The 18,685-nt window shown below is 39.5% G+C and overlaps 1 protein-coding gene across 5 annotated transcripts in view; it reads left to right on the plus strand.

The window, feature by feature from the left end:
- The window catches only part of pvrl2l (PVR cell adhesion molecule related 2 like), a 328,950-nt gene that overhangs the window by 146,163 nt on the left and 164,102 nt on the right, over positions 1-18,685 (plus strand). For all 5 annotated transcript variants that reach the window (XM_008422834.3, XM_008422835.3, XM_008422836.3 and 2 more), the window contains exons 3-6: positions 1,925-2,168; positions 14,901-15,194; positions 16,601-16,718; positions 16,841-16,989. In XM_008422834.3, coding sequence (XP_008421056.1) covers positions 1,925-2,168; positions 14,901-15,194; positions 16,601-16,718; positions 16,841-16,989 — 805 coding nt within the window. The remainder of the gene's footprint in view (positions 1-1,924; positions 2,169-14,900; positions 15,195-16,600; positions 16,719-16,840; positions 16,990-18,685) is intronic.

Below are 18,685 nucleotides of genomic sequence, written 5' to 3' on the forward strand. Positions count from 1 at the left end.
CTATAAGATGCATCCATCCAACGTTTAGAAGAAGATGTCAGTGAAAACATGTCAGGTTCTTGGTGTGAAAGTCCTGAACACGCCGTCATTACAGTTCTTTTATCAGATTCAAAGTTTATATGGATGGAAAATCTGCTGCTTTCACCAAGTTGGATTGTTCTATATAGAATAATCCAAATGGGATCCTTAAAGTCCCATTTGGAAGAATCCAAGCAGCTGACGGATGATTGAAGGTTGTCATGGAGAGCAAACAATCCAGATGTTTTGTGTGGAGACTTATTAGGCCTATTCCAGCCAATAAATGCAATTCCAGTCCTCGAGTGCCACTGTCCCGCAACTTTTCCTCTCTGCTTCCACACACCTGAATCAAACGAATAATTAATGACCAGGCCTTAGAAAAACCTGCTGACATGGAAATAATGTAATTCAGCCATTTGATTGAGGTGTGTTGGAGCAGGACACATCCAAAAGTTGCAGGAGAGTCAAACTTGAGGGTTGGAGTCGCAGACTCTGGATCTAGTCTTATACATTATGCTAAAACAGAGAGATGGTGAGCTAATATTAGAATAACTCATTCCTTACTTTTGTCTTTCTCACAAATGAGGTCAGATCTTTAATTCCAATATTTCCATGTTTTACTTCTCAGATTTCTGTAAGAATTAGCCCATTAAAACTTGCTGTCACCTTCCACAAGTCCTAATTCTGTCTGAATGCTTCAGTTCAGTTTCACCTTCATATTTTAAAAGCACCTGAACTTCTATTTGCTGCTGTACTGAACTGAGATTTGAAGTTAGAAGTTATTTATGAGGTGGCTGCATTAACGTTAAATAATTCTGACTTGAGCCTCGACTTCTGATATTTGAAGCAGAAGTATACATTTTCAACGATGCCTCTCTGAGGACTCAATTTATTTATTTACAGAGATTTTTATTTACTGTAGCTTGAACTTTGCCCTCATGTGAAAACACACAGAGACATTGAAACACAGCAGTCACCAAGCGCTTACCTATAAGGGTCACTTGTCATTTCCGCTTGAAGAAGCTAAAGTTTGTCCTGAAGTCATTAAGTTCAAAGCTCTTGAAAAATGCAGCACCACTCTTTGCTGTGTCCTGTTTAATGTTTGCACACACTATTTCAAATCTAGCTGTTGTAAATGTTCCCATTTCATCTCCATGAATCCATGTAGCCTTTCTGTTCTGTATCGTGGTGCAGAAAGTGAAGGAACGGCAGGTTTGGTAAGTCTTTCTGATTATATGTCCAGCTGACTGGATAAGTAAGCCATTCAGTGTGTTTTAGTGGGAAATGTGTCGCTTTAAGCGAAGCCACTTGATGATTATAAAGTAGCAGCTAAGAGCCTTTTACTCTCCACCTCCTACACATGTAAACATGTCATTGGATTCTCTGACGTCAGCTGTCCACGCTCTGAAACCTCCTCTGCATCAAAATAACAATTAATGTAGTTAAAACTGTAATAATAAACCATAAAATGGCAAAATGTTAATTTAGCAGCAGAGGTGGTTGATGATGAGTCTTCTTCTTTTTTTTTAAAGCAATAATGTCTTCCATTTACATTTCTTATTAATGTAACATTTTCATTTTGCAATATTTTTAATCAAGGTTGCTATAAATCTGTTTAGCTGGGTAATTGGTCTATAAAATTCAATTTAGTCACTAAATAAAATGTTTTAAATGTGATTCAGTTGTTGTCCTTGTTCTCCAAACAAACCCAAAAAGGCCTTTTGGCATTTTTTATTTATTCATGTTTAATTATGTAAAACAAATATAAGTTATAAAACTGGGTTTTTCCATCGCACAGCAGGTTTTTTTTAACTGCTGTGTATTTTGCATACTTTTATTCTCACTCCATTGCCTTAAATTAGCTCATTAATGTTCCAGTGTTTGTTAAAACACTCTGCTCTCCCAGGTATCGTGGATATGGGAACCTGTCGATGGCCAGAGGGACAACATTGCCGTGTACCACCCCACCTATGGGCAGAGTTTTCCCAACGTGGCCTTTAGGGATCGAGTTATTTTTCTCCAAAACAACCTGAGGATCCCGTCCATAAGGATTAAAGACCTGCGCATGTCCGATGCCGGACGGTACACCTGCGAGTACGCTACGTACCCGTCTGGAAACGAGCAGGGAACCACCACGCTCATAATGCTCGGTGAGTACGCACACCAGACCACAAACAGCTGTTTGTGTCGTTCATTTATGGATAAATATATGTCAGGCCCACATGTGAATGATTAAAACACCAAAATCCTCCACAGGACTTGCACTTTCTGTCAGCGGAGCTTTAGAGAGGCTTTGAAAAACTCCTCTTACTGTTCATCTTTCCTCTCCGCCGTCTGATTATCTCTGCGTTTTAAAACAAAACGGTTCCCAACGGACCTGAAGTCTTAGAAGGCTAAAGTTAAAGCACTGCCAAATTGTCTCTGGGTTTATCCTGATAACATGCTGCATAAAATATAAGAAGGATTTCCTGGAAATACTCTTGATTTGACTCCTGGGGTTTCTCCAACTCGCTTTCAGACTGTGAAGGAAGACTCAGGTAATTTGGGTAAATGTGTTGATCTGATGTGATCAGAGGGTAATTTGGAAGATGAGATGACCTGCAGGTGTTTTATTACAGAACTTCCTACTGTATCACTTATACGTGTTATCTGAAGACTGCATAGATTAGCTTCACCAGCATTTTGTCTTCCTCCTGCCCAGATATTTAAAATGGATGTTCTGTAATTAGTTTTTGACTGCAGCATACGCATGTATTCCTTCTGTATTTGGTGCAGTCTGTTAAAAATTACAACTTGCAGCATGGAGGAAATAAATGTTTCTGTAGCCTTTTCTATTACACAGAGATGCAAGCTCTCTTTTTAAAGGAAGAGAACAAAGATTAAAAATAAAACATAATTTTTTATGAACCTCTTTTCTACTTTAAAACCCAAATATGACAGCAAACCAAATAATTAAAGATAAAAAAAAGCAATAGATGTTCTGGCACGGTGAAATTTTTTCATCCCAACACATACACGCTGGGAGCTGCCTTTACTGCATTTCATCCACCAATCAGGCGTAACATTATGGCCACCTGCCTAATGTTGCTTCGGTCGCCGTTCTGCTGCCAAAAACGGCCCAAACCTGTTGAGACGTGGAAGCCTGTGGACCCCCGAAGGTGTCCTGGAGTATCTGGCACCAGGATGTTAGCTGCAGAACCTTCTGCCGCGGTCCAAACAATTAAGGCAGTAAATTACAGTGACAATGGATACAATGCCACTGCTTCCCATGATGCTCCACCCAGGACCCTAATGTGACGCCATCTTGAAAGTAAACCACCACCATGCTTGTATTTTTAAATTGGCTAATTTGTCCAGTCAGTTGCAAATGCTTTGTGTTTAAAATGACTCTACAAAACGTAAAGAAGTCTGGGCTTTATATATGGGAAGTTTTTATTCACTAATGCACATCTACTAAACAACTAGCCATAACTATTTTTCACTTTAGACATGGGAACATATTCTGACTCCTAAAGAATGACCTGAGTGTTGCTGCTGACGCTGTCGTTTGGTGTTTGTTGAATGAGAACAGAAACTTTTCGTAGGTTCTGTTAAGGTAGGAAAACTTGTTTTATTACCTCTTAATCCACACATTAACAGAGTTTAAGATCAAATTTAATATGCAGCAATCTTTTTATTTACCTTTAATAGATCATAATCCATAATTAGCTGTAGTATTGTCAGTTGCCGTAATAAACAAAATGTAATAATGACTCATTGACAATTAATGTATAACTAATATGAATAAATGGAAGTTGGTTGATGGTTAATTTGTGTTTCTGAAACTAAAGTGCTACAGTTTGATTGCCAAAACCAATATTTATTTTGTTTGGATTTTTAATACAAGTGTAATTAAATTACCTTATTCATTTAATAATAATAATAATAATAATAATAATAATAATAATAATAATAATAATAATAATAATAAAAAAAAAGTCTTCCTTAGAAAGTGATGAGAAGTTGGATTCAGTCCCCCTTCCTGATTATGTGTATAACACTCTAACAGGAAGCAAGTTTCTGCTCCAACATGACAGGAACCAGGACAGAAACCTAACAGGAGAGATTAATGATGAGCACAAAGCAGCAGAGCAGGAACTCCTGCTAGAACTGGGAAGAAGGACAAAATGGCACCAGACGTCCAACGGTTTATAGCTAACAGGACGGTTCAGGGACACAACAGACAAGTTCCATTATAGTAGAGGGAACAACTGTGACCTGGTACCAATGGTAGAGAGGATAGATAGTTTAAAGACTGAAAATCTGAGGGTTTTTTTAATTTGCACAATTTCAAAACCTTCAGTGCCTTAAAAATTAAATTCTTGAAAGCAAATGTAGCTTATTTGAATACTTAAAGTGAACAATATGTGTTGAGGAGCAAAGTCTAAGATGCCAAGTGCTTGTTCAGTGTTCGCTCTTACCCTCTGCATTGTCAGATCTCAGCAGACTGCAAAGCAGCAAACACTTAAAGCCAATAATGGGAGTAGTAGAAAAATGCCACTGAGGCTGGAGTCTTTGTGGTTTAAACTGAGTGGGTGTTAAAAGGCGACACATTCTTTTTGCAATCTTAGACGGCTTCTACTATTTATCCATTTGCCTTGTCAAAAAGAGAATGATGCCGGAGTTTTTTCATCTCCAAAATAATAATAATAAAATAAACTTAGAAGGCTTCGTGCTTAAATAACAAACTGTTCATTTTGTTGTTTCCCTGAAGTGCTGCATGCACACATTAAAAATTAGTCCTGGAAGAACAAGAGCCTCCTACATTCAGCACTCTGCAGAAACAAACGCTCTAACATAATAGACCCTGGGCTGAATAGACAGAGGAGTTTAATATTCTCTAGATGCCTGATGCTTTTATTCATCACTCATTCTTCAGGGAGAGATGGGATTTTGAATCCTTGTTTTCTGTTTTGTTGGTTTATTTTTCAAGAGAACATATTATTAGTCATTTCTGTCACTGAACGGTCAAAAGGCTGTTTTTCTATTGTAAAGAGGCAGACGAGAAGATTGTTTCAAATGGGGGCTGTGAATAAATTATTACCTGTTTTTCATATTAAACTCAAGGATATTTTGTCTCCTGCACAAACATCTAATATATTTTTTCACTCAGTTTATGATATAAATCAGACTAAGCATTTCCTGAATTTTGTCATCTCGGATTAGCAAAAATAATTTCTTGGGGCTAAATTCCAGAATAATTATGGTTTTATAAGAAACCTTTATTGCACTTCAGAATTTGACATAATTTTGTTCTGTATTTGGTTTGTAAACCGAATGAATTGGGCCACATGTTTTGGATATCCTTTAAGTTTGACCCATTGCTCCTAACAGAACCGCTGTAACCGGATCAGATTTGTGCTTTTTCAGCCCTTCCCACAAATTTTGATTCATTTTCTGCAGGGCTACTAATAATTAGACCCATAGCTTCTCTGTAATGACACATTTAATTGCATCAGACTATTTTTGCTTACTGATAAAAATGAACATTAATTTTGTTACCTTGTCAAAGTGTTCTCTGACGCTTCACCGTCTTCTTTCCTCATTAAAGGTTTAAGGTAAAGTGACACGTTTGGTTCACATCCTTGTCTGTTTGTGCAGCATCCACCATTTTTAAAGTGAAATCAAATAAATAGAAGTGATATTATGTTGGCAGCTGTCTGTATTTTGACCAGCTTTACAGGAGCGTTGAAGTTGTTTTGACGTCTGTCATGGAGCAGTTGGCCATTTTCTGAAGAGCATTACGTCATATTCAGAGGGTCAGCAGGTCGTAGGGCTATCCGTCCCAGAGATAGCATGACACAGAAGATGCATTTTTTTGTTGTGGTTCTGTAAAAGGAATATGGAGATATTTCCTGGCTTATGCAGAGAAGGATCTGGGCTAAGCCTCCCAACTGCTGCTTCTCTTGGCACGAAGTGGAGCCAGACTGGGAAATACCTGCTGGAAAGCTCGGTTGTCTTTTTGTGTGGATCTGAGGCGGTGCCAAACTCCCTGAGACTGAACCTGGCCCGACTGAAAGCATTTGGCAAACTGAATACCTCGAAGTCACTGGAGAACAGTCGTATTCTATCTTCTTGGAAATGCAATCCATATGAGCCAATCACATTAGACCCCACGGCTGCTGGAAGCCAATCATATTACGTTGTATTGGATATTGAACCACGGGCTCCCCGATTGTATCATGACTTATTTTAGTATGAATACATAATCCTAACAGCACTTATTGGTTAGAGCAGCACAGCCAGCCAATCTTGTTAGCTCTTGTTGGAGTGTGAATTTAAAAAAATGTCTGGCGTGGCAGTGATTGATGGCATATCATCTTGGATGGGGACCACACGTAATAAGTGGCAGCCAAATATATTGCATCTTATTGAATTTAGCGAAGCCAGCAAGACAGAAATATGATTGCAGGTGAGGGCGAGTGCAGTACATTAGCGGTCTGGTATATGTGCGTTCATGCAGCTGCTGTTTCAGACGAGGGTGTTAATGTACATTCAGGTGAATGGAGTGGATCTGACTTCACTGAGGGGAAATAAATGGTGTTTTTTCCTGCTAAATTCTTGCAGAATCTATCCTGTTGTGATTTATTTATTTGGCTTGCTGGTTGAACTTCTTATAAAGCTGTAGTGGCTGAAGGTATTTTTTTTTTGGTGTGACAAACGTTCCCCTGAAAACAGAAGCTGTTAGTTATAGTTGCACATAAAATCACAATCTGAGCAAACTCATAATGCATAAGAGGTTCTGGACGCCGATGAGGCATAACATTATGAGCACTGAGAGGAAGTGATCAGGACTTGAGCAAGTTTGACAATTAACCAAGTTATTACGACTAGACCACTTCACCAAACAAGACCGAGTCGTTAAATAAATCCCACTCAACTCGCTAAATATATTATCAATAGGGAGACAGTGAATGGATAGGACATCAAATGTTGCATCCATTAAAGTCTTGCATTCGGTCCTTTGCGATCGTGATTTTGCACACAATGATATTGCAGTGACTGTTGGACGTTCGACACACTGTAAAGCTGTAGCAGTCATGAGATTTTGCTGATATGTTTATATTTGCACATTTAGACCCATTTCACTTCTTGTCAGTCACATAATTCTCTTTTAGTCCAATTTTAAGCTTGCTGTTGGAACGAATTTGTGCCCAGTCATGTCTTCTCCAACAAGAAAGTCACGAAACGACTGAAAACCTTCAGGATCGTCCCGGTCAAACTGCAGTGCATTCAAAATGGGTAAAGAGCCAGAACTTACAGGAACGACGTTACATATACCTGGAAACATCTTTGGTTCCCCCAAGAGGAAACGTTTATTAAAGGCTAAACTTTTTCTGATACATTAACTCAAACAAGACCCAAAGCAGTCATGTTTTTGTAAAGTGGGAGGAAGTCGGAGTACCTGGAGAGACCCGGACATGCACAGGGAGAATATGTAAACTCAGTGGAGACTAAAGTAGGTCAGAGTTCAAACCCAGGACCTTCTTTTCTACCAGCTGTCCCGCCGTGCAGTCTTCTTTTTTTTCTTTTCATTTTTTCTTTAGATTTTCAAATTAAAAGTCAGAATCAGAACGCACCAGCAGGTTAAAACTACAATAGTAACATTCATCTTGTTTTGTTTATTACATCTGCAGATGTAAAATTACCACATGATTGAAAGCTTATGCTCATGAAAGGAATCTTAAATTGAGCATAAATAGCCTTTAAATGTGGAAACTTTAGATGCTTCTAATATCCGTGTGGCTTTTTTTTCTCCTTGCATGTCAATGATGGTAAGAATTATTTCTAATTAATGCCTTTTAGACGATTGGATGGTTCATAGAGGCAATCTAAATTAATCTCAGGCCAAAGTTATTGTCTGGTAACATTTCCAGAGGCCAGTAATGAGTTGTCAAAACATTACAATGATTACAGGATAAAAGATTCCCATGTTGAATATTCATGTGTTGTTATACGTTGACATGGAGTTCAGACGCAAACAGATGTTTTCATGACAACCTGTGTAAATGTGTGCAGGGGAGTGTCAGGCTGAGAGCAGAGTTTTCTGAACCCGGGCAGCTGGTGAGACATGGATCCTAAAGCCTTCGCAGGATCTAGAAGCATGTATTGATTTTTGACAATGCATTCAACAAAGTAGAAAATAACAGAATAAATCACCTGACCGCCCTTCATCACAGCACAGCGGTGAGAGATGCCATGTTTAGAAATGGAGAGAGGGAGGAAACATCAATATGTGTCCCCAGCCTTTTGTTTGACCTGCCTTGAAGACGCGGCGCGCTACCAGGCGTCACGCACTGATCAGATTTTCTATTTAAAACCCCACATGATCCGGTTGTTCTACATGATTATTTTTTATTTTGCTGAAACTGCATGGGTCACATTTACCAGCTAGCATAAAGCCAGGCTCATGGGTTGCTTTAATCTGATTTGCTAACATATCAGTTTCAATTTTAAGAGCCACACACCAGCGCAGCCCACTAACCCAGAGGCATCAGGGGAGGAAATGGTTGAGTTATCATCAGGGCGAAGGTCCGTGTTGTCTTTACCTGGGAAATATGTTGGGCTGTTTTCTCTACCAAACCGATGTCTTTATCAACGTTTATATACGTATTTGTGACTTAATGATGCGCTTCCTGCTTAGTTGACCTGTTCTAACATAAATTATGTGCTAATAATGTTAATTATTTAGCTACTAATGAAAGTGTTTAGTATCCACACATGATTGAGCAATAGATAGTTGTGTATTTACTAACTATGCAGTGGGTTCATAGTTAACCGATGCCTGAACTTCAACATGTTTTACTGAAATCTTGTTTCACATGACAAAATCTTTCCTCGATGTCATCGGAGAAGAAATTTTAAACGTTACCATGAGTAGCAAAGAAACGATCTTAAACTTCTCTGACAATTTTAATCCCTTTTGGTGTGAAGTATTAAAAGTATGTCAGGACTTCTACCTCAATATCCTCATTTTGTTCACTATTTACAACATCCAATTATCTGGAAACGTTTGTTTTTTTCCCCTTAAGATTATAAAATATATAGTTTTTTTCCCTTAAATGTGTTGTGTTTGAGAAACATTTCAAAATAAGTGACGAGTTTGTCACATATATAAAGCTGATTTTACTTGCAGGGCTGAGAATAAGCTTATAATTGGTTAAACTCTGTATTATTAGTTCTATTTATTAGGCAGATATTATTGGAATAGTAGCTTTACCTTTCTTACATTTTTACCAATAATCATAATAAGCTGAACTTGACTGTTTAACTCTGATATTGTGTGTATTTAGATCTTATTATATATTTCTTTATATTATGCTGAATGTACAGTTATGAATTGGCATCATATAAATAAACTTAATTTAATTATTGCCTGTCAAGTGATGCTACTTTAGATATTTCATTTTATTAGATGAATCATGTCATATTAACCGTCTGCAGCATCATAGCCTCTGTACAAGAACCTCAGTGGTAAAGTGCAATGTAAATATTTTCTTTCAGCAAATTGATTTTTTTGAGTTTAAGATAAACTTACACAATCAGTAGTTGTTTTTTTAGTGTATTTTCAGGCTATCACAAAAATCCCGTGTGGGTTTTAGTCATTATTTGAATGTGTTGCAGTGCTAGTAGTGGGAAAACAGTGTAAATAAATATATAACCGGCTTTCCACCCGTCGGTGAGCTCTGTTTGTTTAAGCTAACTGCTGTGCTGATAGAAAACCTCAGGCTGAGGTGAAGAGTCGAAGCTGCTCGATTGGATGCAACGTCACGGAAAACATCATGGACAGATTCTCCTGACGTCTTTAAGCCTCCAGATCAATCAAAACCCATTCAGCCGCTCTTTTTTTTTTTTTTCCTCATCCTTTCTGCTCTGTGACTCTTTAAACGTATTTCTTTATTTTTCCATCTCACCCTGCATTTGTCACATAATTTAATAACAGCTTTGTCTCGTTTCTATCAATTTCTCATCTGTTTTATTAGTGTTCTCAGTGCCGTACCTTTATGTTGAGACAATTTCTGCAGGTGCTTTTCTATTACAGAGCAACTCTGAAGTCACCTACATAGAAGATGGAATAATAAAATATTTGATAATAAATTCAAGCAGTAGTGGGAATGTAAATTAAAAAAACTGAAATCATTTCTTAGTTGCATATAGATGGGACAGATGGTGCCGTTCCCCTGTTCTTCTGACACTGATTCTCTTTACCACACTCTAGAATTTAATTATCTCCAATAATTACACGTCTCCACCTTGGCTCTGTCACTCATCTTGACAAGAGCCTCACAATAGCAGTTCTGGCTTATTTTAAGTCCGTTCCGGGGAACAAGGTTGAAATGTTTCCTCTCCATCCGTGACGGCTCGCTGTCCTGTCACCTCGGCAGACGTTTCAGTCAGCGAGGTGGAGCCAAACGTCTGGACTCTGGCAGTTTTTATACAAGAACTCGACAAGATTGAAAAATGTACAACCCCATGATGAAACGGGGGGCCAATCTGCGCAGCAGGCAGCAGCTTCGACGTGTCATTGATGCTGGTATCAAAGAAGTGATACATGACACGCAGCACAAAGCCAGAGGCGAGGTTCTGATGTCGAAGTCTGACCAGAGTCAGAGCTGCAGGTGATTGACAAGCTCACATCAGAGAGGGAAATTCAGCCGTCTCTTCCAAAACACCAGCGCAGCGCGGAGCAGAATGGAGGAAAAAAACTGAAAATGACTGGGACGAGGAAGGTTTTATCTTCTCATTCTGGATTGGATGAGATGCGGCTCCATCAATAAACCGTCCAATTTAAACTGCTTATCAGGAAGCCGACAGGCATGGTGACTGAGCCAAAGATCCTTTAGAGTACCAATCTTTTAGTGATTATCTGCAACTGGTCCAACGCTGCAGTTACATGTGAACATCACTGAATTAGCATACCATTTGGAAAGGTGATTTATTTAGGTCATTTAATTCATAAACTCACAAATGGCTTTTCTACACACAGAGTGGTCTACGTCTGCTGTTTACGTCTGTTTGATGCTTAAAGCAGATCAAAATTCAGATGTTGGGTCAGAACAATTCTAAAAATATTTTTAATACTCAACTTAAAACCCACCTGTTTAGAGTTGCTTATGGCTAAATTAGGGTTAAAGTGCCGGTTTTGATGTCTTCCATGTTTTTATGTCTTTAATGTTTTACATTTTTTTATTTCTTTTCTACGTTTTAATGATGTAAAGCCCCCCGGAAAACGTCCCAGTTAAATGACGTTTAAAGTTCTACGGGGTTTAGAGTCCCAGTTGACGGAGTTTCAACTAAAAACCTAGAGGTTGGAGTCCCTGTCAAACGGTGTTTTTGACTAAAGTCCCTGAGGGTTAGAATCCCAGTTAAACGACGTTTAACTGAAGTCCTAAAGGGGTTTTAATGTTTTGGTTTTTTTTAAATCTCTTTCTCTTTATTTAATGTCACATGCTGTTTTTATTTTAATTATGTAAAGCACTTTGAAATGCCTTGCTGCTGAAATGTGCTATACAAATAACATTTGATTGAAATATTGTGTTCATGTTATGACCCACACAATAATGCATAAGGATGCTGCTGTTTCCAAGTATAATCATGGAAAGTTTAGTTGAAGTAAAAAGTTTGGTGGAAAATGGGTAAACAGGAAATAACAGCTTTAATGATCTTTAATGAGAAGCAGAGCTTGAAAATGTATGAAATCATAATAATTATGGGAATAAATGAGAATTTTGCTGAATTAACACTGGGGGTCATTTAACCAAGATGTTATGTCTAACCATAAATATGATCATGTAGTTTTTTATATAGACAAGCATCCATGTGAAATTTGCTAGTGAAACATGCTGCCTTATTCACATCTATAAGTAAAACTGAAGTTTATGCCTTTCATGACCTGATCTGTGTGTATTTATAATGATCCAGGGTTGTAGACATCATAAATGCCCAGTTCATGTAGAGGGCATTACCTCATTACTACAAATAATAAATATACTGAAGTGTTTCCTTCAACTACAAGTTTGTTTGTGACAGAAAGGCCAGATATCTCTCAAAATATAATGAAACAAGGTAAAAGGAGCATGAACTCTGGGAAAATATTAGATGTTTTAATTTTAATTTGATTAGAAATTACATGTTTAAAAGATTTCTACTGTTTGCCAGTGGTTCTCTTTGCCAAAAGTACCAACACTGGCTCTCGCAACCATGGCATCACCGGTTGATTGTCAAGAGGAAGACGAGGCGCCACAGCCGATGAAGGTCATTATTCATCAAGGCCTCAGCAGAACCGAGGCTCATCGGCTCCATGTCACACCGCAGTGGTCAGCGCAGACCGTACAGGACATGGACGTACATCTGTATCAAAAAATCATTTCTATTGGTCTGACGTAACATTCCACTTTTAATATTTTCATCAAGAATGATTAAAATTAACCTTAATTAAGCTTAAATATATCTATTCCATGCTCTAAATGTTTGAGTTTTGTTTTTAAATGAAATGAGTGAGATAAAAAAGCTGCTTTTTGAGGATATTCTAATTTATTGCGACACAGCTGTATGTTTGAGACACCAGATGGTTGCTGTTCTTCTTGCAGCGATGAGACAGCCTGTTGGAAATGTGCTTCCACACACCTGAATGACTCTGATTAATCAAAGTGAAATCCTCTTATTTGAAGGAACTATTTGCCCACATTTTATATCAACATGTAAGGAAACCAGGCTCTGCAGATGCCACTTGTTATATGATCTGCATCAAATATGAACAGGATACAGAGACGTGTGCATGAATATAAAGAGATCCTCTCACCTGGTGGCTGGTTTTAGCTCAGGAACTTTAAATATATGATATCTAGAGAACATTATTCACACATTTGTGTCATCACTTTTGCATTACTGTAATGCTGTTTTTACCAGTCGGGACAGATCATCAGTTTCAGGTCTGGATGCTGTGCCTGGTGAATTTCAAAGTGTCGGTCGATTTTCAAAACCTGACACACCCCACATGTTAATAAAAAAAAATCCCAGGTATTGCAGGCTTTGTCATACAATACAGTCTCATGGCAGAGAGCACAACACACACACACACCGATTTCACACACATACATTCACACATCAGATGCCAAATTTCACAGAACTCAACATGAGTTCGGTGTAAACAAGCATGGCTGACTGGGAAGAAGCAACGGTGATAGTTTGAACTATTTTAACAGAGAAAAAGGACAGTAGAAGTTCATGGCATTTGTTTTGTCTTTATTTTGGATTCCCCTCTGTGTTTCCGTCACATTCAACAGGTCGTGTTCTTGTTCGTCCTCGGAGGAAATCACACCCTGTGAAATCGAGTCAAGATGATCCAACATGTTGAATATCCCTGATTTTAGATGGAAGAGATCCCAGTGTCCATTGCAAAAAGGACCAGATCTCTCTCAACACGCCTCACCCTGCAGAAATCTCTCTTTAGATTATGTTAAGAGCCATCCTGATAATCGGGGCATTTTTAAGATCGTCAGGAAATTGGCATAAAGGTCTTGCTGTGTGAACCAGGCTTTTCACTCTGTGGGTCTTAATGGCCCCTCAGCTTTACTTTTCTGACTGGAGGATTCCTAACGACCAGCTGAGAACCGTTTTGTTTTCTCAGGCTCTGATGTCATGATTTCACTCTTTGTTATGCTTCTTTTCTCACTATGTGCATTTTGGTTGTGATTTTTGTGCTTTATAAATTGACTTTACTAACTTACTAGAGGAGTTACTTCTTAGATGAAAGTCTTCTTTGTTCAACTGTGACACTTCCAGAAAAACAGGTCACTTTTAGAGGAGCAGGTCATGTTTGCACAAAGAAAACAGACCCAAACTGGACTGACAGAAATAACAGCAGCGTTTTTTCCTTTCGGCTCTGGAGTGTTCCTGTGCTCCCTTGAAGGTCAGCACTGTGAAGCCTGTTTGCTGCTGGCAGACAGCTGAACTTGATGTGAGAAAGCGGACATTTATTTTGTCCCTGGCAGCAAAGCGGTGCTATTTGGTCGTTGTACTTCACTTTTAAACAATCTTTTGGTTTAAAATATGTTTCATTTCTTAATAGACTTTTTTTTATTGCAAATACATCTTGCTTAGAGGCCCTTTCAGATCTCAAAATGTTAAGGGCATTATTATTATTTTTTTTTAATTTATTAGCAAAAGAATAACAGCAGGAATACCATCAAGATCCCCCCCACCCCCCACTGTGAGATTAGGTTACTGCAGTGAAAATAAATACATTTTGTTTGTCCAAATAAAAGAAGAGTACACTGTAAATATTTGGTGGTACAACGAGGCATTTTTTAAAGTGTTATTGCAATATGGCATTCAATTTCCAAAATAGTTTTCTGTTGTAATAATTGTGTATAATATTGAAACTTTGTTGGTGCATTGGTGGTATTTTACTACTTTTATGCCCTGAAATGATTATAAAAGTTTAATATTTACTGTATTTATTAATAGGTTTTGTAAGTTTTTTTTGTAAAGTTTTCTAACTTAGATATTTCTTGTGTGTTTTTATTCAGCGTTATCAGTTTACTTTGGTGTTTTTTTGTAATAGCAATACATCAGTTTAGTATTAGTCAAAATCATGCAATATTCCTTGGTTTGTTCTGTGAATTTAAGCTGAAAGCAAAAGCAAAGTAGAGAAATTATAAACACATGAAACTGATCATCTCTTCCTTCTTTCTTCTTTTCTCGACTCTTTTACACAAACTGTTTTTTTTTTTTAACCTTTTTCCTTCTGTGCCTCTTTTTTTGGATTTTGGACCATCTGTGTTCTTATCACCACGGTTTCTCTTCCCCTTCCACCTTCTTCCCATTTTCTGCGACGCCAGCCAAGCCCAAGAACTCGGCCAAAGCCGTGACGGTCCAGGCTGGCAGCAAGTCGGTGATGGTGGCCCACTGCGAGGCGGCGGACGGGAAACCGGCCGCCACCATCAAGTGGCTGGCGTCGGTCGGCGGCAACCACTCAACCAGCTCCACAAACGGGCCGGACGGCACGGTGACGGTTCGGAGCGAGTACAGGCTGGTCCCGACGGCGGAGGACAACGGCAGAGAGGTGACCTGTCTGGTCGACCAGAAGACCCAGGACCGGCCGTGGACCGAGGTTCTGAAGCTCTCAGTGGAGTGTAAGTTACCTAAAACAAACACAGAGGCAGAAAACAAGTTTGAATCAGTCGTATGTAGGGTGAAAATAAGTTATTACATTATTAGAAATGAAGCAATCCACTTTATTCACTTCCAATATCTTTTAAGTTGTAAAAACTTGACATGTTGTTCAGTTTTTTATTTATTTCTTTTATCTAAACATTCACAGTGAATCACGCCGACATTCCAGCTGCCCATCAGTCTGTTGGTAGCAGTGACTGAATGCACATAAACCAAAACCATATACAAGTTATGTCTTCATGCAGCAACACAGGAAGGAAATGCTTCCCACTGAACGTCCTGCTCATCTTTAATAGGATGTTAAAGGCCGATTCAGCAGAAATATAAGTGAGACGTGTGATAAACATGAGCTGCATAAATACATGGGAAGAAGAATGCAGCCATGCATGTATAAAGAATGCATGGTTGCAAAAACATGAAGGGCAGAATGTCCCAAAGCTCAGATTGATTTTAGATTTAACGCATTTTCTCCTCACTTAAGATTTTTAGAGAAAAGCTGGACATCCGTCAGTTGTTGTTGTTCTTATTGAGAGTTTTATGACCTGCGGTTGGAGAGCTCAGCTGTCTGAAGGCCATTTTACTGGAGCTGTGATGCAACATGTGGACACATCATGAACTCATGTCTTATTTTCTCTCATTTCTTCCTGATTTTCACCACAAACATTGTGTTGTTTCAAATAAAATGGCCCAACAGCAGAGTGCAAAAGTATTTGCACCTTTCGACCTTTCCAGAAATTTATTAAGTTAGTCACAAACCTTCAAGTACTTCATCTGCATTTTATGTCACACAATGTTTTTTATTATTAAATTAAACATTTTAAAGTGTGGCATGCATTTGTATTCAGATCTACAGACTTATTTTTGTCTGCTCAATTAAATTAAACGGAAAACGTGTCTGAATATTAATGTTCAAGTTTCGCCACAAACCGATGGATTTAGGTCTGAACCACACCAACAGATGGATGTGCTTTGATCTAAAGCGTATATATATATTTCTGCTGCAAGTATCTCCACAGCATGATGCTACCACCACCATGCTTTACCATGGGAATGGTGTGTTCACGTTTACTGGCAAACTGCAAAACTTCCTTTTGTTTGTTCCAAAACTGCCTTTCTTCTTGCAAGTCTTCAGTAAAGACAGAGAGTTTTACCCTGAAAATCACCCATCTTTAACGCTCCCCCAGAAACTTTCCCCTGATGAAACGGAAACCTTAAAACACCAGGAGCAGCCAGACACAGCCATCACAAAAACTGTGAAAAATATTAAAAAAGTTAAACCGCATCAGTCTGTAAAACAATTAACAGGACTGCACTGTCAAAAATGATCCGTTTATTTATTGTAATTAAGCACAACTTTCACTTCCAGACCCTCCGACCGTCACCATCGACGGTTACGACCACAACTGGTATGTTGGTCGCTCTGACGCGGTTCTGTTCTGCCATGCCACGGCCAACCCCGAGCCCACCACCATCACCTGGACAACGTGAGCAGCACACACTCCACGTCTTTACAGCACAGATTAACCTGTAAGGTGCAGCAGATGGACGACGGGTGGCTCTGTCCTCGTGTTAACCCCGTCCTGTCTTCCTGTTTGGTCGTTTCCAGGGCTTCGGGCTCGCTGCCGGACACGGTGGTGGTGGAGCAAAACAAGCTGACGGTGAGGAAGGTGGACGACGCCGTCAACACCACCTTCACCTGCGAGGTCAAGAACAAGCACGGCGCCAGCAGGAAAACGCTCACCACGTTCGTCATCGGTGAGTCCGAACAAAACCTCCCAAACACACAAAGACGCCGCAAACGCCAAACCGCACGTCTGCGGTTTCTGCAGCGCAACTTGATGCAGAAAAACGTCTGAATGCTCAACGTGTCCTCCACCCTCCCCCACCACTCACACACACCTGCACACATGCATGCAGATTTCATTTTTGGAAACTCTCACATGCTGGGATCAGAGCTGATCTGATCGCTGTGGGGGTTCTGATCTGTTTGCTGCTCGCTGTCAGCTGGGGCCGGCGGAGGCTTTTGATTGGCTATTTCCCCACAGCAGGGCCAAATTGCACGATAAGGCCCAATACTTGTAACTTTTCAAATGAAATCTATGTGCTGAAGTTGAGTCTGTGCAGCCAGAACTCAGCTGGAGGTGATTACCTGTGAAGGAGGCCGTTATCGCACTGCCTTGGCCCTGCGGTGGACGCTCCGGTGTTGGGATTGTTTCGGGATTTCTACATTTTTCCAAAGGGTTCAAGTTGGTGTGAGCCAGTTTGCAGAGGTTTGCTTTTCTTTCTTACCGTTTTCCCACCTTCCCTCAGCAACAAATACATTTACTAACACTTTCCTGAAGTTTTCATCTCCTCCTTCCTTTCCTGTCTCATGACGTTCTGGAAGCAGGGCTGGTTTTGCTCTTGGTCGGGACTTTCTGTCACAAACTGATCAAACACGTCCACAAACTGAAACTCTCCATGATGAAGGTGTCAGAAGTTGTGTTGATTTCTCCTCGATTTGCTTTCAGCGTTGCACTCAACAGCTTCTCTACTGGTGAAAATCCTTTTCTTTGTCAGAGGAATTAGATGGATTATCACTATATTGAGCTTCACAACAAGACATGATTAAAACTAACATATTCTCTTTAACCAAATGACAGCGAGGAATCTACTTTTAGAAAATCCGTGGGAAATCTGAGCCGCAGATTTGAATTGTTCTTTTGCAGAAAACAAAGCTCCCTTTCAGCCGGGCGGTGTGCTGGGTGTGTGGGAGGTTCGGAAGTGGCTTAGCCGCTCCTGTTCTCGCTGGAAGCACAGCATTGTGACCGACTCAGAGTATCACCAAGTCAATGCTTTCCTCTTCCAGCACATCTCAACAAAATCCCTTTCAGACACACGTAAAACCCCCGCTCAGTCCATACACAGGCTCGCCCAACACTTTTAGGGCCTTGCAGAAACGGTTTTCATCTTTTTGTGTCTGAGATCAAGGCCGAGCTTTGTGATTCATCTCCTCTGTGCTGAATGTGTCGTCTGTTTCATGGCTCCTGTTACAGTAAGTAGATGGTATAAAGTGAACTCTGTTAAAGAAGGTGAGTACCAGAGGCGGTGGGCTGACCCAACGCTTTGTGTGAGTGAAGATGATAAAAGGAACTGTTGGAGTAAGAATAACTTGATTTGTGCTGAAGTCAACGCTGTGGCATGTTTCTGTATGCAGGCGCTTCTGAAAAGATTTTCTTTGCTCACTAACTAGTAAACTGCCTTTCTGTGTTGATTATGCAGTAACATTAGACATCGTGGATAAAAGAGATTATTTTATCCTCCCTCGCTTCACGTTTGGGGAAAACTCTTCACTGTCATCTTCTTTTAAAAGTTTAAACAGAAAGTGAAAAATAAAGCATCTGGTAGCACTTCGCAAAAACAACTGGCATTTTTAATAACTACTGAATAATTAATAAACCTGTTATTAATC

This window comes from Poecilia reticulata, chromosome 11, assembly GCF_904066995.2.
Source record: "Poecilia reticulata chromosome 11, P_reticulata-male-v2, whole genome shotgun sequence".
Taxonomy (NCBI): Eukaryota; Metazoa; Chordata; class Actinopteri; order Cyprinodontiformes; family Poeciliidae; genus Poecilia; species Poecilia reticulata.